The sequence below is a fragment of the Orycteropus afer genome, unplaced genomic scaffold, assembly GCF_000298275.1.
Source record: "Orycteropus afer afer isolate SDZICR_OR568_19922 unplaced genomic scaffold, OryAfe1.0 scaffold00266, whole genome shotgun sequence".
NCBI lineage: Eukaryota > Metazoa > Chordata > Mammalia > Tubulidentata > Orycteropodidae > Orycteropus > Orycteropus afer.
The window spans coordinates 4,670,882-4,691,844 of record NW_006921853.1 but is presented as its reverse complement, the minus strand read 5'-3'; the positions used below and the strand labels follow the sequence as shown (position 1 = coordinate 4,691,844).

At 51.3% G+C, this 20,963-nt stretch overlaps 1 protein-coding gene across 1 annotated transcript; it reads left to right on the top strand.

Moving 5' to 3' along the window:
- The first annotated feature begins 1,338 nt into the window (after positions 1-1,338).
- PRSS36 (serine protease 36) lies at positions 1,339-19,098 on the top strand. Its single transcript, XM_007950274.2, has 15 exons — positions 1,339-1,375; positions 1,837-1,872; positions 2,050-2,085; positions 2,467-2,629; positions 3,004-3,284; positions 7,705-7,871; positions 15,453-15,702; positions 15,820-15,949; positions 16,169-16,425; positions 16,513-16,676; positions 17,223-17,460; positions 17,597-17,738; positions 18,039-18,304; positions 18,424-18,545; positions 18,820-19,098. The coding sequence occupies exons 1-15, from the start codon at positions 1,339-1,341 to the stop codon at positions 19,096-19,098; spliced, it is 2,568 nt and encodes an 855-aa protein (XP_007948465.1).
- The last annotated feature ends 1,865 nt before the right edge of the window (positions 19,099-20,963 follow it).

The following is a 20,963-nucleotide window of genomic DNA, read 5'->3' as shown; positions in this document are numbered from 1 at the left end:
GGGCCACAGGCTGACAGAGGCTGCATTCCTCTATTGAAGGGGGCGGCCTCTGCTACAGCTGTTGCTCCTTCTGGGTTCCAGTGACTGCTCCCTCCCTTCATCCCTGCAGATCTAGGGGTAGTAAGGGCTTGTCATTGTTGCTACACTGTAGCTAATATGTTGCTACCTAGTTGTCTTACACTTTGTTAGTTTCCCTTAACCACAATACATAGTTAACCATAATACATATTTCCTTCATGACCTACTGATTTTTCCTTTGAATTTTTTGCTGATACCATGTGTTTTCATGAATGGAAGGTATGGTGAATCAAGGAGCATTTCTGAAATACAGATTTTGATACATATTATGTGGGATACTCATGTCTTTCTTGACTCTAGGTGTAGGATTATGTGGGACATATATATCCCTCTGGAGTAGGATTATGTGGGACACGCTTGTTACTCTGGACTCAGGGGTAAAATTAAGTGGGACACATATGTCCCTCTGGATTCTGCACCGCTTTCTAGATTCCTTGATAGACACATACAATTTAGGGCACCTGAAGATGACATATTCGCATGCATGTGGGATCATCATGAGAAAGGAAATTTCCAAATAATGCACAGGAACCCAGAAATATAAGGTTTATCTCCCAGTAAAAAAAGCCAAATGAGATTAAAGTTTTGCAAAATTACACGTTCAGGATACATCACTTCATACAATACCCTGTAAAAACAGTAATTGTGGCCCTCTCCCAGCATCCCTATGGCCTGCCCAGCCTGCCAGCATCTGTGATCCTTTTGTTGGGATGAGATTGAATTCCCCAGGGCTCCCGCCCCAACCTGGCCAGCAAGTCCAGTAACCAGAGCTGTGTGAGAAGAAAAAGCCAGGCCACTGGGGCAGCCGCACCCCAAACAGAGGTGAGGTCTCAGGTGAGTCATACCAGTGAGGGCCCACCTCCCCTGTCCCAAGGGCCACTGCTTAGCCCCAGCCCTGCCTCACCAAGGACCCAGGACACTGGCCTCTCAGCCTCAGGCTATTGTCTCCTTCCACTTTTGGCCACAAGGTTCTCCACCCCTCCCTCCCTCACCCACAGGTGCTAGGACACCTGGTCCTCACCCCATTTGGGCCTTTAGGGCTATGAGATGCTCACAGGGTTCTGGGTGGTGCCTTCAGGCTCCCTACTTCCCCCTTCCAGCCCCAGATCCTCTCAGATTCCCAGAGATGGGCTCCAGCCAGGGAGGGTGGGGCAGTTCCTGAGACCATCTGGGAGTCACGGGCTTCTTAGGCAGTGACAGAGCTGTGGCAGGGAGCAGACCTTTATGCATCCCTGTGCCTCCAGCTGACTCTAAAGTGCTATGACCCAGCACCGGCTCCTCCCACTCATGATCCTTGGTAACCCTGGTGGACAGCGGATGACTGGGACCTCGGTCCTGGCATATGGGGAGCTGGCAAGCAGGACTCCTGGGTTCTGGGTGGGGAATGGGCTGTCAGAGCGGGAAGGAAAGTGGAGTGGAGGAAAGGCTGTAGGGTCTCAGAAGAGGGAGGCAATTGGGGAGACAGGGAGAGAGAGGAAGAGTGTTTCAGAGGCAGGGGGATGGAGAAGCAGTAAGGCTGAAGAAAAGGAGTTGGAAAGATCACAGATTTATAGGTCCCCAGTCTCCTCCTAGGGAGCTCTGGTAGCATAGTGTGTAAGGCACTTGACTGCTAACCAGAAGGCTGGCAGTTCAAACCCACCAGCCAGCCACTCCTCGGAAGGAAGGTAGTGATACTGCCTCGGAAACCCAAGGAGGGCCGACTGGACAGCATGTAACAACACAACAACGGTCTCTTTCTGCTTCCTTCCATCTTCCCAGCCATCAGCTCTACTCCAGGAGTCTTCCAGGACTCAGGTAAGACTGCCGGGAGGGAATGTCGTGTTCATAGGGCAGGAGTAGCATGGGTACTGGTGGGGTGGCTAAAAGGGCAGGAGATTGGGGGACAGGAAGGTAGAGAGTGAAAGAAATGGGGTCTGGGCAGTGGGGTGGACGGGCTGGCAGTCTCAGTGTCTTCCTCTCTCTGATCCCCAGCTCTCAGCCCTACTCAAGAAGAACCTGGAGTTCTGGGTAAGGAAGAGGCTTGGGGGTCCTCAGACGTTAAAGGAGGTTAAGGCTGGCTAGGAAATGAGAGAAAGAGGTGCTTGGGTTAAGAGCTGGGTAGACAGTATAAAAGCCTACAGATCTGCCTAGGAAACCCTGTGGGGCAGTTTCACTCTATCACATAGGGTCTAGGGTCACTATGAGACAACTTAGGGCACACAAGGTGATGAGGGAGGCAGAAGTGATCAGAAACCAAGAAGTTCCTTCGTAGAAGGTCCTCTCTGGTCTTTGTTCAAATGGGGGACCCAAAGCAGAGTGGTGGGGGCGGGTGTAGGGCTTTGCCCACAGTTACCTGGGCCCTTGGGATGGTTGAGAATAGGCTATGACTCCCAGGGTTCCCCATTGCAGAGTGCGGGCGCCCTGAGCCCTCTGCCCGCATCGTTGGGGGCTCAGATGCGCAACCAGGCACCTGGCCGTGGCAGGTGAGCCTGCATCAGAGGGGGGCGCACGTCTGCGGGGGCTCCCTCATCGCTCCCTCCTGGGTCCTCTCGGCTGCCCACTGTTTTGTGGAGTGAGTAGCTGCCCTTACTTGGCCCCTATCCTCCAAAAGCCAAACCTGCCCTCAGCTAGACCCCATTTCCTGGAAGCTAACCTGGAGACCAGCCTCCTCCCCCTTCCCGTCCCAAAGTCAGACGCTTGGTTGGGTATCCTGGCTGTGAGTGGGAGTGAGGCCGCCATCAGCCCCATTCCACCATTCCACATACCCAAGCCTGAAACCCATCTTTCCAATGCTCTCAGTCACCACCTCCAAGATCTCCAGGTCCTTAGCCCCAAATCCGTAACTGACCCCACCTCCTCCTTTGGTTCTGAGCCCTTACTGCCACGAGGGTTTGCCCCTCCATAAGATCAACCTAACCCTCCTCCCCCGCCTCGGTACTGGCGCAGGAACGGGACCTTGGAGCCCGCGGACGAGTGGTCGGTAATTCTGGGCGTGCACTCCCAGGACGGGCCCCTGGACGGTGCGCACGTCCGCGCAGTGGCCGCCATCCTGGTGCCAGAAAACTACAGCAGCGTGGAACGGGGCGCCGACTTGGCCCTGCTGCGCCTCACCGCTCCCGCCATCCTGGGCCCCGCAGTGCGGCCGGTCTGCCTGCCGCGCGCCTCGCACCGCCTGGCTCACGGCACCGCCTGCTGGGCCACCGGCTGGGGCGACATCCAGGAGGCAGGTGAGCGGAGTTTGCGGGGCCCCGGAGTGGGCTCGCCCAGAGGCGGGGCCTAGAGAGTGGTCCTCAGGCGGGCCCGCTAGGGGGCGGAGCTGCGGGGGCGGGTCCTGGGGCAACATTCAGGAGACCAGTTAGTGGAGTGGGCGGGGCCCCGGAGTGGGCTAGCCCAGAGGCGGGGCCTAGAGAGCGGTCCTCTAGCGGGCCGGCTAGGGGGAGGAGCCGCGAGGGCGGGTCCTGGGGTGGAGTGGGCGGGGCCTAGAGAGAGGTCCTTTAGCGGGCCGGTTAGGGGGCGGAGCCGCGGGGTCCTAGAGAGAGGTACTCTAGCAGGGCCGGGGAGGGACGCGAGCCGGGGCTGGAACCTCAGAGGGCTGGTCCTTTGGCCGCCGGTAAATCCTGCACCTCTCAAACCACCCTCCTCCCCAGGGGTTCTCAAACCAAGGTCGCAGGGTTATCCCCCACCCACTCTCTCCTCATCCCTCCTTCCCTTCCGGGTTTTTCTTTCTTGAATTTAGGGTCCGCCTAGAGTTGCCATCCTAGCTCTGCTATTTCAGATGAAACGCTTAACCTCACTCAGTGCATTTCCTCTTCTGTAAAAGGAGGAAAATAGTACCCCTGTCATGGGATTGTTGGGCGGATTAAATGAGAAAAGTCCATGGAAAGTCTATAGCACGCTGCCTGGCAAAGCAATGTTGTTAGGTGCTCCGGACTGATTCTGACTCACAGCGACCCTATGCACAACAGAATGTCACACTGCCCCCGTCCTGCGCCATAAATTTGCCAATAATATATCTGACAGTGTTTCACTGCTATTCATAAGGTTTTCAGTGACTAATGTTTTTCAGAAGTGGTTAGTCCCATTTTTCTTCCCAGTCTGTCTTAGTGTGGAAGCCTGGCCGAAACCTGTCCACCATGGGTGATCCTGCTGGTATTTGAAATACCCGTGGCATATACCCTTTAGCCTCACAGCACGCAAGCCACCACAGTATGACAAACTGACAGATGAGTGGTGGGCATGGCAGTAATTAATGTATTTTAGATATTTTTACCTTAGGTGATCAAGGTTGGGGAGCTCTGGTGGCGTAGTGCCTAAGAACTTGACTGCTAACCAGAAGGCTGGCAGTTCAAGACCACCAGCCACTCCTCCGAAGGAAGGTTGGGCAATCTACTTCTGTAGAGATATCACCTCAGAAACCCAAGGAGGGGTCGCTATGAGTCGAGTCCGACTCGGTGGCACTGAGTTTGGTTGTGGTTTGGTTACTAGTTCTATGGAGTCCCTTGGCAACCAAACAGCTAGGCTGCTAGATAAGAGGGCAAACACACCCAGAGGCACCTTGGAAGACAAGCCTGGACACACTAGGAACAGTTCTACTCCAGACACATGGGGTTACCGTGACTTGGAACAGACTTGATGGCAACTAACAAGTGCTTCTACTACTATTACTGTTACCATGACAGCTACTGCCACCAGCACACACTACTTTTATTTTAGGATTGCTTCCTTATGCTGGGTTTTAATAAAATTGATATGTAGTACATGTATACATCCTCCCATACTTGTATAATTAACAACAATAAAATACTTAGAAAAACATAAAAAAAAAAAGGGGGGGGGGACTAAAGCATCAAACAACAAAACAAACCCACTGCCATGGAGTCGATTCCAACTCATAGTGACCCACACTGGGTTTCCAAGGTGGCAAATCTTTATGGAAGTAGATTGCCCCGTCTTCCTTCCGTGGAGTGGCTGATGGGTTTGAACTGCCAACCTTCTGGTTAGCAGTCAAATGCCTTAGGCACTAAGGCATGTTGTTGTTGTTATTTGCCATCGAGTCGACCCCAACTCATACTATACTAAGGCATGTTGTTGTTGTTGTTATTTGCTGTCGAGTCGGCCCCGACTCATAGCCACCCCTCCTTGGGTTTCCGAGGCAGTATCACTACAGAAGTAGGATTACCCAACCTTCCTTCCGAGGAGTGGCTGGTGGGTTTGAACCGCCAGCCTTCTGGTTAGCAGTCAAGTGCCTTAGGCACTATGCTACCACAGCTCCTTTAGTATAGTTAGTTATACTAAGGCATAGTACCTACTATATAGTAGGTGTTCAGCAAATGCCACTTTCTACCCTCATTTCCTCCCCTCTCCCTCCCACCTTGTCCTCCCTCCCCTCTTGTCTCAACACCCACCCTCATCTCCTTCACTCTTCTCCCTACTCAGTCCCATTCATTCAGTTATCTATTCAGTCATCCATTTGCTCAGTGCAACAGATTTCTGGAGTAACTTCTATGTGCCAGGCCCTGTGTCAGGCATTGGAGCACCATCAGTGAACGTAATGAAAATTTTGCCTTTTCAGAGCTTACATTCTAGTGGGTGTATATTTTCTTAAGATGTAGAGAGGAAACAGACCACGGGCCCCCACTTTTCCATTCCTCATCATCCAAAGCCATCTTTTCATGCTAGCGAGGCTCCCACAATGTGACCAGACCTGTGCCGGTGCTGGGCTCTGGGGAGGGTGCTCCAGGAAGAAGAGATGCCACAGGCCCTGGCTTCTGGGGCCTCAGGCCACTATCAGGGCAGGAGGTGACAAGGAAGGGGCATTGTGAGCACCTGGGAGGTCTATGGGGATGGGCTAGACTGGGGAGGGTGCTCCAGGAAGAAGAGATGCCACAGGCCCTGGCTTCTGGGGCCTCAGGCCACTATCAGGGCAGGAGGTGACAAGGAAGGGGCATTGTGAGCACCTGGGAGGTCTATGGGGATGGGCTAGACCACACTCTGACAAAGGGTACCCAGAGCAGGAGAGTCTAGGGAGGGGTTTGGTTTTTGTTTTTTAAAAATTTTTATTGTGATTTGAGTGAAAGTTTACAGAGCAAATTCATTTTCCACACACATTTCGTTTAATGTCATTGACTGCAATTCCCCACAACAGCTCTCTTCCCACTCCCTCCCTGTAGTTACCTCTTCCCTGTGTCCCTCTTTCCTATTCGTTCCTGCCCCCCAAGCTATCTCCCTGTGCAAACACTGCCTCTGTGTTCTTCCATGACTGGTCGCTCTAAGGAGTGTATCTACCTGAAGTCAATGTTCACCCTACATGCCTACTGTTTGGCTGGAAGGCACAGAGGTGAGTTAGGTTCCAGACCTGAAGGATAAGTAGGGGCCAGGGTCTCAGGAGTCTCACCAGGCTCTATCAGACCAACAAACAGGTGTTTTGTGTGTTTGTTTGTTTTTTAATGATTTGTTCATTTTGAGTTTTATTCCACATTGTTCTCCCACTGCACTGATCTCTTTCTGAGTGGTTGACAGTAGTAGCCAGGCACCATCTAGTTCTTCTGGTCTCATGGTCATATAGGCTGGGGATCACATGGTCCCCTAGTCCCTTGGATGAATTGTTTCCATGCATCTTTGGTTTTCTTCACTCTTCTTTGCTCTGGACGAGGACAGACCCATTGTTGGATCTAGATGGCTTTGAAGATGATTCTGGGGAGGTTTTGTGAAGAGAGGGCATAAGTTGAAATGTGGTGGGGAAGGAGATGGAAGCCTTGCTGGGGACCCAGGTGAGGCATCTGAGATGAAGAAGGGCCAGTCTGCCTGGCTAGAGCGCAGACAGGCTGCAGGGGCTGCAACAGTGGCTAAGACTGGACCGCCAAGGCCTTAGGTCAGACCGAGGGCCAGAGGACCCCATCATGTGCAGGGGTTCCCCAGGCAATCCTCAAACCTGGTTGACCCCCAAGTACAGTCTCAGCCACCACCTGAGCTCTCGTGATTCGAGTGGGCCCTTCCCATACTTTTCCTCACCCCTTTCTAGATCCTGAGACTTCATTTTCATCAAATACAGGTTCATCTCAGGAAAGGGCAGAGGCCCCAGGCTTGGACAGTGGGATCCATTTATTCCGGTAAAATCAGACCTGAGCTTTAGAACAGGAGCAAGTGAAGCAGCAGTTGCGGTGGGAATGCCAAGAAGGCACAAATGACAGGTTTTTAGGATTTGGGAACTGACTGGGGAGGAGGTGTTGAGAGAAAGAAAAGACATGATGCCCAGAGTCCAGATCTGGTAACTTGGTACAGGGCCACATCTAATCTATACGACATCTCTGCAAAAGAGTTGCCCTCTCTGGACCAATGCAATCCCACATCCGGGCTCCGTGCTTGGTGATTTCTGCCCCTCCATGTATCTTCTGTTGGCTGGGGCCTTTATGCAGTACACAACCTGCACAACCATCCACAGAAGCTCTCACCTGGTACCTGGTGGAGCCATTCTCTCGACATGAAGAACACAGAAAGAACAGACAGAGGCAGAAGGAGATGATGGTTTTGGATGAGGCGGGCTGAGGTGTCCAGGAAGCAGCTGGAGGAGACAAAGCCGAGCCCTCCCTGGGAAGCTGGGGTCTCCAACCCCACTTTATAGCCTCTGTTCTCTGCTTCTGCCCCCAGATCCCCTGCCTCTGCCCTGGACACTACAGGAAGTGGAGTTAAGGCTGCTGGGAGAGGCTGCTTGTCAGTGTCTCTACAACCGGCCTGGCCCCTTCAACCTTACCTTCCAGCTGTTGCCAGGGATGCTGTGTGCTGGCTACCCAGAGGGCCGCAGAGACACCTGCCAGGTAAGGGGAGGCCGCTGAACCTGTGTAGTCCTGCCAATGAGAAGCGGTGTGTGGAACAAACACAGCCCATCTCTCTAATCTTTCTGGGCCTTATCCTCAAAAACAGGGCAAGAGCACCAATGGACGGTACTGAGTAAGGATGGAAAATAGAGCAGGAGACTCAGCACGTGAACACTGTTATTTATGGCAATGCAAGGCAGTAGTTAAGGGCCAGGTTCCAGAGTAGAGTGACTCTAGTTAGAAGCCCAGTACCGTTGCTTATTAACTGTGTAACCTTGGCCAAGTACTTTGCCTCCCTGTGCCCAAATGTCCTCATCTGTAAGCTGGAGATAATAATGTTACCCACTTCATAGGGTTGTTAAATGAACTCATCCTTGTAAAACCACTTAGAACAGTATCTGGCCCTTAATGAGGGTTAACTATGGTTTATTAATACTTAATATTAAACTCTGGTAGCATAGTGGCTAAAGCACTTGACTGCTAACCAGAAGGCTGGCGGTTCAAACCCACCAGCCACTCCTCGGAAGGAAGGTTGGGCAATCCTACTTCCATAGTGATACTGCCTCGGAAACCCAAGGAGGGGTCGCTATGAGTCGGGGCCGACTCGACGGCACATAACAACAACAACAACATTAAACTCTAAAAACTCACTACCATCGAGTCAGATCCAACTCATAGCGACCCCTCCTTGGGTTTCCAAGGCGGTATCACTACGGATGTATATTGCCCAGTCTTCCTTCCGAGGAGTGGCTAGTGGGTTTGAACCGCCAGCCTTCTGGTTAGCAGTCAAATGCCTTAGGCACTACACCACCAGAGTGCCCATACTTAATATTATTTATTAGTAATATTCTAATATTAATATTATAGGATTATATTGTTAGTATAATCCTATATTATTATTAACAATATTCCATCACATCCCGGCTCATAGCACAGCATCTATTATTTAATACACGGTTGTTGAGAAACAAAATAATCCTGAACAGAAGACAATTTTTCAAATAACCAACTGAAGACCAAAACATAGTATATTTTAACCATTTTGCCCAGAAACTTTCTGCAAATGGAACACATTTTTAAGGCACTCAAGCATGCATGGTGGTAGAGAGGAGTCAAGCTAGACGGTTTTCAAGGTCCCAGTTCTGAGGTCCCAGGACCCATGGATACATTCCCCTGCTTTCTGTCCAGTAAAACTTGCTGTGATGACGGAAATGCCCTATTATCTGCACTATCCAGCTCAGTAGCTAGATCTAGCTATTGAGCGTTTTAAATGTGGCTAGTGTTTGAGGAGCTGAATTTTAACTTAATGAGTTTAAATAGCTACCTGTGGACATACTGGGCAGCACAGCTCTACATGGTCCTCAGCCTTCTTTGTGACCCTCCTCACAGCCTGACCTGGGTTACAGAGATGCCTAGGGAGCTCTGGTGGCATAGGGCCTAAGGCATTTGACTGCTAATCAGAAGGCTGGCAGTTCAAACCCACCAGCCACTCCTGGGAAGGAAGATGGGGCAATCTAGTATAGTGAAATCACCTCAGAAACCCAAGGAGGGGTCGCTATGAGTCAGATGCAACTCGATGGCCATGAGTTTGTTTTTGGGGGTTTTAACGGACAAAAACAAAAAAAAGTAAAGTCACTGGTATCAAGTTGGCCCCAACTCATAGAAACCCCCATTGGGTTCCCAAGGCTGTAAATCTTTGCAGAAACAGACTGCCTCATCTTTCTTCTGTGGACCAGCTGGTGAGCTTTTGGTTAGCAGCCAAATGCCTTAACCACTGCACCACCGGAGCTCCTTACCTAAGGGACAGTGCCCCAGTATCGAATGGCCCTAGAACCACTATTTCCCAGGCTGTTCATTAGAGTTCTGCCTCTTTCTTTGCTTTCAAATGGTCCCTTCTTGCTATTGTTAGCTTTTTTCTAATAGTCTCTTTCTTGTGAAGCCCATCATTTCTTTCTTTCTTTTAAATTGCAGTTTGGGTGAAACTTTACAGAGTGTATTAGTTTTCCATTCAACAATGTATACACATTTTGATTCGTAACATGGTTACAATCCCTTCAATGTATCAGCACTCTTCCCCTTCTGCCCTGGCTTCCCCTGTTCCATTCATCCTTGTCTCCTGCCCCTTCCTGCTTCTGAGTTTTGTTTCTGGGCAAATGTTGCCCTTTTGGTCTGGTCTGGTTGATTGTAGTGAGGAAGGCACTCCTCCCCGGTGCTATTATTCACTTTATAGGCCTGTGTATTGTTTGGCTGAAAGTTGATCTCTGGGAGTGGGTTCACTTCCAAGCCTGAAGAATGTCCAAGGGCCACAGTCTCGGGGGTTCCACTGTTGTTGTGAGGTGCTGTTGAGTCGTTTCTGACTCATAGTGATCCTATGCACAGTAAAACAAAAGACCACCCGATTCTGCACCAGCTCCACAATCCTTGCTATACTTGAGCCCATCGTCACAGCCACCATGTCAATCCATCTCGTTGAAGGCCTTCTCCTCTTTCGTTGACATCCTTCTCCGGGGAATGGCCCCTTCTGACAACATGATCAAAGGTGAGATGAAGTCTGGCCATTCTTGCTTCCAAGGAGCGTTCTGGCTGCACTTCCTCCACGACAGATCTGTTAAGTTTTTTTAGCAGTCCATGGTACCTTCAGTATTCTTCACTAGCACCACAACTCAAAAGCATCAACTCTTCTTCGGTCTTCCTTATTCATTATCCAGCTCTCACATGCATATGAGGCGATTGAAAATATCATGGCTTGTGTCAGGCGCACCTTAGTCCTCAAGGAGACATCCTTGCTCCTCAGTACTTGAAAGAGGTCCTTTGCAGCTGACTTGCCCAGTGCTGTATGTCGTCTAATCTCTTGACTGCTGCTTCCATTGGTGTCAATTGTAGAACCAAGCAACGTGAATTCTTTGACAACCTCAATCTTTTCTTCATTTATCATGATGCTGCTTATTGGTCCAGTTGTGATGATTTTTGTTTTCATATTGAGATGTAACCCATAATGCAGACTGTATTCTTCAGTCTTCATCAGTAAGTGCTTCAAGTCATCCTCACTTTCAGTAAGCAAAGTTGTGTCATCAGCATATCTCAGATTGTTAATGATTCTTCCTCCAATCCTGATGCTAGGTTTTTCTTCATATAGTCCAGCTTCTCAGATTATTTGCTCAGCATACAGAATGAATAAGTATGGGAAAAGGATACAACCTTGACACACTCCCTTCTTGCTTTTAAACCATTCAGTGTCCCTTTGTTCTGTTCGAACAACAGCTTCCTGGTCAATGTACAGGTTCCTTGTGAGTACAATCAAGTGTTCAGGAATTCCCATTCTTCCCAATGTTATCCACAATTTGTCATGATCCACACAATCAAATGCCTTTACATAGTCAATAAAACACAAGTAAACATCTTTCTGGTATTCTTCACCTTGAGCAAAGATCCATCTGATAGCAGCTATGATATCCCTTGTTTTACGTCCTCTTCTGAATCCAGCTTGCACCTCTGGAAGTTCCCTGTCAATATACTGCTGCAACCGTTTTTTAATTATCTTCAGTAAGATTTTACTTGTGTGTGATATTAATGATATTGTCCAATAATTTCCACATTCTGTGGGATCACCTTTCTTTGGAATGGGTACAAATATGGATCTATTCCAGTCAGTTGGCCAGGTAGCTGTCTTCCAAATTTCTTGGCATAACCAAGTGAGTGCCTCCAGTGGGGCATCCGTTTGTTGAAATATCTCAATGGGTATTCCATCAATTCCTGGACCCTTGTTCTTTGCCAATTCTTTGCCAATTCTTTCATTGCAGCTTCAACTTCCTCCCTCCTTCAATACACTTCTAGATCATATGTCACCTCCTGAAATGGATGAAGATCGACCAGTTCTTTTTAGTACAGTGATTCTGTATTCTTTCCATCTTCTTTTGATGTTTACTACATCATTCAATATTTTGTCCATAGAATCTTTCAATATTGCAACTCAAGGCTTAATTTTTTTTCTCAGTTCTTTCAGTTTGAGAAACACTGAGCACGTTCTTCCCTTTTGGTTTTCTAACTCCAAGTCTTTGCATATTTCATTATAGTAATGGTTTTGTCTTCTCAAGCTGTTCTTTGAAATCTTTGGTTCAGGTCTTTTATCTTGTCATTTCTTCCATTTGCTTTAGCTACTCTCTGATCAAGGGCAAGTTTCAGAATTTCTTCTGTCATCCATTTTGGTCTTCTTTTCTTGTCTCTTTAGTGACCTCTTACTTTCTACATGTATGATGTTCTTGATGTCATCTCACAATTCTTCTGGTTTTTGGTCATTGGTGTTCAATGCATCAAATCTATTCTTTAGATGTTCTCTAGATTCAGGAGGGATATATTCAAGATCATATTTTGGCTCTCATGGACTTGTTTTAATTGTCTTTAACTTCAAGTTGAACTTGCATATGAGCACTTGATGGTCTGTTCCACAGTCAGCTCCTGGCCTGGTTTTGGCTGAAGATATTGAGCTTTTCCACCGCCTCTTGCCACAGATGTAGTCAATCTGATTGCTGTGTGTTCCATCTGGCGAAGTCCATGTGTACAGCCGCCATTTGTGTTGTTGAAAAAGGTATTTGCAATGAATAAGTTGTTTATCTTGCAAAATTCTACCATGCGAGTTCCAGCATTATTTCTGTCACCACGGCCAAATCTTCCAACTACCGGTGATTCTTCTTTGTTTCCAATTTTTCCATTCCAGTCATCAGTGATAATTAACACATCCTGATTGCATGTTCAGTCAATTTCAGACTTCAGAAGTTGATAAAAATCTTCAATTTCCTCATCTTTGGCTTTGGTAGTTGTTGCATAAATTTGAATAATAGTAGTATTAACTGGTCTTCCTTGTAGGTGTATGGATGTTATCCTATCACTGACAGCATTGTATTTCAGGACATATCTTGAAACATCTTTGTGATGATGAATGCCATACCATTCCTCTTCAACTTGTCATTCCCGGCATAGTAGATCATATGATTATTTGATTCAAAATGGCCAAATCAGTCCATTTCAGCTCACTAACACCTAGGATATCAATCTTTATGTGTGCCATTTCATTTTTCACAACTTCTAATTTTCCTAGATCCATACTTCATACATTCCATGTTCCAATTATTAATGGATGTTTGCAGCTGTTTCTCCTCAATTTGCGTTGTGCCATGTCAGCAAATGGAGGTCTCGAAAGTTTTACTTTATCCATGGGTAATGCTGGTTTTACTATGATGATGCAGCTCTTTCCCAGTCCTGTTTTGAGAGCCTTCTAACCTAAGTGACTCATCCTCCTCCTCTGTATTAGACAATGTTTCCAGACTATTCATGAAGTTGCACAATAATGTATCTCTGCTATTCATAAGGTTTTACCTGGCTAATTCTTTGAGAAGTCGATAACCTCTTCCTTCCTCCTAGTCTGTCTCAGTCTGCAAGCCACGCTGAAACATGTGTACCATGTGCACCCCACTGGGTTTGAAACACTGGTGGCACAGCCTCAAGACTCAGAGCAACACGTCACCACGCAGTAGGACAAAGCAACAGACAAATTGTCTCCCTTAGCTGTTCAAAACCTCTCCATCTTCCCCTTACCTGGATCCCTACTGCTGCCTCCTCACTATGTCCCGGCCCCCCTGGCCTTTTTCCTCTCCTTTCACCCACTTTCCCACCTTGCCACTTTGGGGCATGGCCTGGGTTCCCTCCCCTCACCTGGATCCCTGCCTCGCCGGAAGTTCCACTAGTCTCTATCAAACTAGTACATCTGGTGTTTTTCATGTTTTCTTCTGTATTTTGTTTTTCTCTCACTTTGTCCAGGTTCTTTTTTTTTGTTCTTATCAGAGCAGTCAGTAGCCAGGCACCATCTAGTTCTTCTGGTCTTCAGATATGGAGGCTGTGAGTCAGGCAGTCCATGAGTCTTTTGGACTGTTTCCTTGAGTCGTTGATTTTCTTTACTCTTCTTTGCTCCAGACCAAGAGAGATCAATAGCTACATCTCAGATGGCTGCTCACAAGCTTTTAAGACCCCAGTCACTATTCACCAAAGTAGAATCCAGAGTATTGTCTTTGTGGACTATGTTATGCCAACTGACCTAGTTGTCCACCAAGATGGTAGTCCTAAGTCCCCAAGTAAGTCATTCCCTCAAAGTGTTTGTTTATAGCTACAAAACTTGTAGAACTTTGCCCAAACTTTGTCCCCTGTAATGCTCTAAATATCCTTGGATATATTTCCTGCATATACAAATACATATGTAGAAGTACCTCTGCCAAACATATATAGGAGCTCTGGTGGCACAGTGGTCGAGGCATTCATCTGCTAAGCAAAAAGGCAGAGTGGTTCAAACCCACTAGCTGCTCCACAGGAGAAAGATGAGGCAGTCTGCTTCCATAAAGCCCTACTGGGCAGTTCTGCTCTGTCCTACAGTGTTGCTGAGTCAGAATTGACTCCATAGCAGTGGATTTGTTTTGATTTTTTAAAAACCTATATATACTCATGGGTGTACTCCATTCACCATCCCACAGTTGATCAGCTTGCATGTCTACCTATGTAAGTACCTGTAGATATTGTTTGTTGTTACTATTATTGCAGGATCGTGTGTTCAATAGTATTTACCTTTGTCTCTGAATGCCATCATTTCTGATTTACTCTTTAAATTGGATCAAATGGGTTTAATTGAACTATTTCTTGAACAGGAGTCATTTAGTTCCAAGTGAGACCTGCTTCCTTGCATACCTTTAATGCATGAACTTGCAATTCATTGCTTTGGTGCCCATCAGCCTTTCTGCTTTGCAAGGCTTTCTTCTGTGTCAAACTGTAGGGAATACAGAGGAGAAGGCACATGCAACGATGGTTACTGTTTTGGTTCTCTCATGCCTCTCTAACAGAAAATACTACAGATGGATGACTTTAACAAACAGGGATTTATTCTCTTACAGTTTAGGAGGCTGGAAGTCTGAATTCAAAGTGCCAGCTCTAGGGGCTGGGTGAAAGTCCCTCGACCTTGGGTTTCAGCTCTGCCTCTTGCTCCCAGCCCAATGAAGCTGGAGGCTTCTCTTAACTCAGACAGCTGCTGGCTGCTGAGGCTAACAAACCTAAGGTCGACAAGTAAAATGATACAGTCCCAAAATTATTAAACAACAAGGCAGGCCACTAGTTCAACCCAGGAACAGTCCAAGGATCGGCAGACAACATGGCAGACTGCTGAATGAAGATGCAGGATCCAAGTATGCTAAAAGCTCAGAGACCTTTCTCCAAGCTGCTTCTTATATACTGGAAGTAGACCACATCCCTAAGGCAGCTACTCAGCTGCTCACAGTAGATTCCACCGTGGAGTTGATTACCAGTCTCATCATGGGGAGTAACTACATCCAGCTGTCCAGCCACTCAAAACCAGGCCCAGCCAAGCTGACACATAACCTTAACTATCACAAGTTACCATGGCTGGCCCACGAGCCATGGGGTTGCAGAGGAGAGGTGCCATATGTTCGGCCAATAAGAAGTGAAGAGACCTTGCTTGCAAGGGGACTGGGTATAAGCTGATGGGTCCCTGGGTGATCCCCCTGACACTGAGTCGTCTATCATCAGGGTGACTCTGGAGGGCCCCTAGTCTGTGAAGAAGGCGGACGCTGGTTCCAGGTGGGAATCACCAGCTTCGGCTTTGGCTGTGGACGGAGGAACCGACCAGGAGTCTTCACTGCTGTAGCTCCCTATGAGGCATGGATCCGGGAACAGGTGATGGGCTCAAGGCCTGGGCCTGCCTTTCCTGCCCAGCCCCAGGGGTCCCAGAGAGGCCCCCCGGAGCCCACAGAGGAGAACTGTACCATTGCCCAGCCAGGTGAGGAAACGAGACCCCCCGATGTGCTAAGGCTATGGGACAGGTGAGTTGGAGTGGAGCTTGCTGGGTGTAACCCTGGAGACAGGATGCTCCTGACCCAGGCTTCTCGTCTCTCAGAATGCGGGAAGGCCCCGAGGCCAGGGGCCTGGCCCTGGGAGGCGCAGGTGATGGTTCCAGGTTCCAGACCCTGCCACGGGGCGCTGGTTTCTGACAGCTGGGTCTTGGCACCTGCTAGCTGCTTTCCAGAGTGAGTGAGAACCTCCCTCAACTGCCTGAGACATCAACTACTGACCCCAACCCGTCCCCTGGGCGTGCGGAGTCCTAGTCAGAGGAGCAGGATCCAGCCAAGAAAGATGGGGTGGAGGGGAGAAAGAGAGTGCAAATTCAATCTATGATGCGGGGTCTGAGAGGGCGGTACAAGAGAAGGAGGACTGGGAGGGGTGTGGGATGCCTCCCCTTTCCGCAGCCACATCAGCTCCGACAGCCCGCCCCGCGACCTCGACGCCTGGCGCGTGATGCTGCCCTCGAACCCGCGCGCGGAGCGGGTAAAGCGCCTCGTGCCGCACGAGAACGCCTCGTGGGACGACGGCTCAGACCTGGCCCTGCTGCAGCTGCGCGCGCCCGTGAACCTAAGCGCAGCCCCGCGGCCTGTGTGCTTACCCCACCCGGAACACTATTTCCTGCCCGGGAGCCGCTGCCGCCTGACTCGCTGGGGCCGTGGGGGTGAGCGCGGGGTTCCGCGCGGGGCACGCTGGGCCGGGGGCGCGGGGGAGGTCGCCTCAGCACAGGCCGCCTCCCTTCCGCCTCCAGAGCCTGCACCCGGCCCCAGCTCGCTGCTAGAGGCAGAGCTGTTGAGCGGCTGGTGGTGTCATTGCCTCTACGGCGGCCAGGGGGCGTCAGTGCCGCCGCCGAGAGACCCGCCGCACGCGCTTTGTCCCGCCTATCAGGAGGAGGAGGAGGCGGGCCGCTGTTGGGTGAGCGGCGGGCGGGGGAAGCTTGCGGAAGGCGGTCTGAATGGGAGCCGGGGCCGTGGCCTGAGAGGATGAATGCTCCAGAGGCGGGGAAGGAGCGGAGGTGGAGCCTGAGCGGGGTGGGGCGGAGCCAAGACGCGCGGTGGGCGGGACTGGCCCCGGAGGACTTGTAGGGAGGGGTCCGAGCCGCCCTGTGCGGCTGTGTTTACTCACTGCCCTTGGGTTTAAAGAGTCCTGAATACAAGTTAGTATCGGAGATTGGCTTGAAGAAGGTGGCCAAGTACGGGAGCGTCTGGAGTCCAGGAAAGCTGCCAAAACCCCCTGTCATCGAATCCATTCCAACTCTTAGCGACGTGATAGAGAAAATGGAACTGTCCCCAAAGGGTTTCCAAGACAGTAAATCTTTATGGAAGCAGACTGCCTCATCTTTTTCTCCCACAGAGCGGCTTTAACCACTACACTACCCCGAGCTCCTCGGAAAAGCTCCAGGAGCTCTGATAGCCTCTCACTAGCTTGCACACACACTCCTAACATCGTGTCTCGCTGCAGAATGACTCACGCTGGAGCCTTCTGTGCCGGGAGGCAGGTACCTGGTTCCTGGCTGGGATCAGAGACCCCTTGAGTGGCTGTCTACGGCCCCGAGCCTTCTCCCCTCTGCAGCCCCACGGCCCATGGATCAGCCATGTGACTCGGGGAGCCTACCTGGAGGACCAGCTGGCCTGGGACTGGGGCCCTGAGGGGGAGGAGACAGAGACACAGACTTGTCCGCCACACACAGAGCATGGTGGTGAGGAAGGAGCTTGTCTACGAGGAGCATGATAGTGGGGAGGGGGGCACAGGTTCCTGAGGGTGCTCAGATCCATGGCAGGGACCTCAGGGGTCAGCCACAGGGCCCTCACTAAACTGACCACATCCTTTCCTAGCCTGCGGGCTGCGGCCAGAGGCTTCCAGGATGGGAGTCCTATGGCCCTGGCTGGCAGAGGTGCATGTGGCTGGTGAGCGAGTCTGCACTGGGACCCTTGTGGCCCCCGGCTGGGTCCTGGCCGCCACTCACTGTGTCCTCAGGTGAGCCTCACCCATCTCCTGGGCAAGAGGCTGGAGAGGAAAATTGGGAGGTGGGCCAAAGTATTCTTAGAACAAAGGTATTTGTTGTCCAAAGGTATCGTCCCTTTAGGGCTCTTACAGCATAGGAGAAACCCCCGCAAGGTGTTTTAAAACAGAGCAGAGAGATTTGGAAGGAGGACTAAAGAAGGAGTTGGTGGAATGACCCCAGGGATTCATTCCACCCTTTTCCCTGGGCTGGGAAGGCCTTTACTGGGAATATGGGGAGCAGGAAGTGACATGGCCTCGGCCTTGTTCCAACAGACTGGGCTCTACGACGGTGCCCTATATCCAAGTGTACCTGGGCCGGGCGGGGCCCAGCCCCCTCCCACAGGGCCACCAGGTGTCCCGCTCGGTCATCAGCATCCGCCTGCCTCGGCACCTGGGACTGCAGCCCCCTCTGGCCCTGCTGGAACTGAGCTCACGGGTGGAGCCCTCCCCCTCAGCTCTGCCCATTTGCCTCCACTCAGGGGGCATCCCTCTGGGGGCCAGCTGTTGGGTGCTGGGCTGGAAGGACCCCCAGGACCGAGGTGAGCGGGGGGTGGGGAGGGCGCAGGGTGACAGACAGGGACCGGAGCCCTGGGTCCAGGTGAGGTGAGGAGTGACCGGAGGCCAGAACCCCTGCGCCAACTTCCTTTCCTCTTCCTAGTCCCTGTGGCGTCTGCTGTCTCCATCCTGACACCACGAATCTGTCACTGCCTCTATCAGGGCATTCTGCCTCCCGGGACTCTCTGTGTCCTGTATACGGAGGGTCAGGAAGACAGGTGTGAGGTACAAGGGCCTGAGCATCCTGGTCCGGGGGGGGGCGGGGAGAGGCAGTCCGAGGTGGTGGGACTCTCCAGAGAGACCAGGATTGGAACTCTTGGGTGCTGGGCGCCAAATAGGAAGAAGCGATGCTTTGTGGCTGGACCTTGGAGAGATGAGGGGCCAGGATGTCTAAGGATGGAGGAGACACAAGTGGTGCTTGATGGCTCCTGGGAGGAGGTACAAGGGACCAGGACAAAGTGTAACAGACCTCTTTGGCCTGGACTCTGGGACTCTGCAGGTGACCTCAGCACCCCCACTCCTGTGTCAGACAGAAGGACGCTCCTGGGTCCTCGTGGGCATGGCTGTTAGAGGGAGCCGGGAGCTATTTGCTTCCATTGGCCCTGAAGAGACGTGGATCGCCCAGACAGTGGGGGAGGCCCACTTCCTGCCCCCAAATGGCTCTCCCAACTGGCCGCCTGAGGGCAGTGACCTCTGTCCTCCGGACATGGCAAAGGCCTCGGGATCCCCCAGGGCCGCTTTGTTCCTGCTGCTGCTGGCCCCCCTGATCCAGAGCTGATTGGCCAGGTCCCTGGGTCACCATTCCTTCTACCCCCTCTCTTGCCCCTAGCCCTTTACTGGAATGTGGCCCAACCTGGAGAGCACCCCACCCACTGAGGCAGCTTCAGATAATTGGGCCTAGGTGCCCAGCTATTTTGGGCCCAGGAATCCTTGGGGACGGCAAGAGGAGTGACAATAAAGGTGTAAACACTGGCACGTGGCTTGTGGCATCTCTGAGGGCAAGCCGAAAGGTCCAGAGCTTCCTGGGCTAAGGGGAATCCTAAGGAATCGGCCCCTCCCTTCTGGGGCCTTTGTGAGTCAGACCTTGGGCTCCCAGGAAATGTGTCCCCGATAACGTGGCAGCGGTCCCTCATTCCTGCCCCAGGCAGGGGAGGTTAGGCAACCAGCTGGGTGTGTGTCACCTCCCCAATGGTTCCAGCATCCACAGAGCCTGCTGGCCACCTCAGCCCTAGCTTAGATCCTGCTGCCCCCTCCCCCTGCCAATGGGAAGGATAGAGATTCCTGGAATCTGGCGATCCAGAGGCCACTGCTGTGCCCTGTATCACGCTAGCACACCCTCCCTGATGAATGAGCCATTGAACACATGGTAGCTTGTACCCTCCAAGGGCCCCCTGCCCAGTGTCCCCAGGATTTGGGCCCTGTCTGGTATCTCTTGTGTGCATATCCTGTTTAGCTGTGCACCTCTCCATAGCAATTCCACCAATATTCCCTGCCAACTACCAGTACCATCGAATCCAACGTACAAGCCCACAAAGTACTCTCAGTCTCGTGAGGAACAGATACGGACATTCCTGGCCGGGGTCTGGAAAGGCATCATGGAGAGAGTGGCATTTGAGCACGGATAAAGGACACCACTTTTTTGTCTTATCTCTATAGGCACTTAACCTTTCATGATGCCAGCCAGCACCAGTTCCTGTGAGTTCACGCCCAAGGACCCCCATTCTTTATTTTTATTTTTGCAGTGTTCCCTCCAAGGCCCCCCATTCTTGTCCAGTTCTTAATTGGTCATTGTTCGGTAATCCTTTGTGTAAATATTTGCTTCAAGTCTGTTGCTTCTACTTCACAGTGAGCTCAGGGAAGGGCAGGGACAGTGTCTGTTTTGTTCCGTGGGCCTAGAACGTAGTAGACACTCAGTAAATAGTTGTGGGATGATTGGCCCAGCCAGACACGCTTACGTGGACGCAGATGAAGCTGAAGGCATTACAGAAAGGGCTTGAAATGGCCCCGGACTGGGCCAACCCTGGTGTGCTGGGCTCAGACACCATATTGGGCTTAAAGAGGGAGGGAGGAGCCGCTGTGGCCCTTCCAAAATGCAGGCTGGGCCAGGCCCTGCAGGGCATAACTGGTTCAGGGATCCCTGGGGACCTGAGGAACCTGGAGTGGATGGCAATTGGGTTGGGTCTACACACCATCAGACCACCAGACTTTCCAGCCCTGCCAGAGGATGAACACTTGGGGAGGGGGTCCAGTCAAGCAGAGCTTCCTGCACCTACACACACACACACACACACACACACACAGCCTGGCAACAGAAAGGGCTGAGCGGGGAGGGCGGGGCCAGGGGAGGGGCGAGCAGGTAGGCGCCTTCCTCCTGGGGAACCGCCAGCTCTGGGAAGTTTCTTCGTGCCCAGGCTCTGCCGGAGTCTGTCCTCACTGCTGGCTCCAGAGACTTGAGGCATCTCGCTTTAGTGCCTGGTTCCTGCCTTCGGAGCCAGCCTTGAACTTCAGGCCTCTCTTCCCAGCCCGGATTCCTGGATCCCTCCCTTCAGGGTCTGATACCTGGATCCTGCCTTCAAAACCAGCCTCAGACCCTACCTAGGTCCCTTTGCTCGGGTGCCTGGTGTCTTCCCGGGGCCCTCGTCC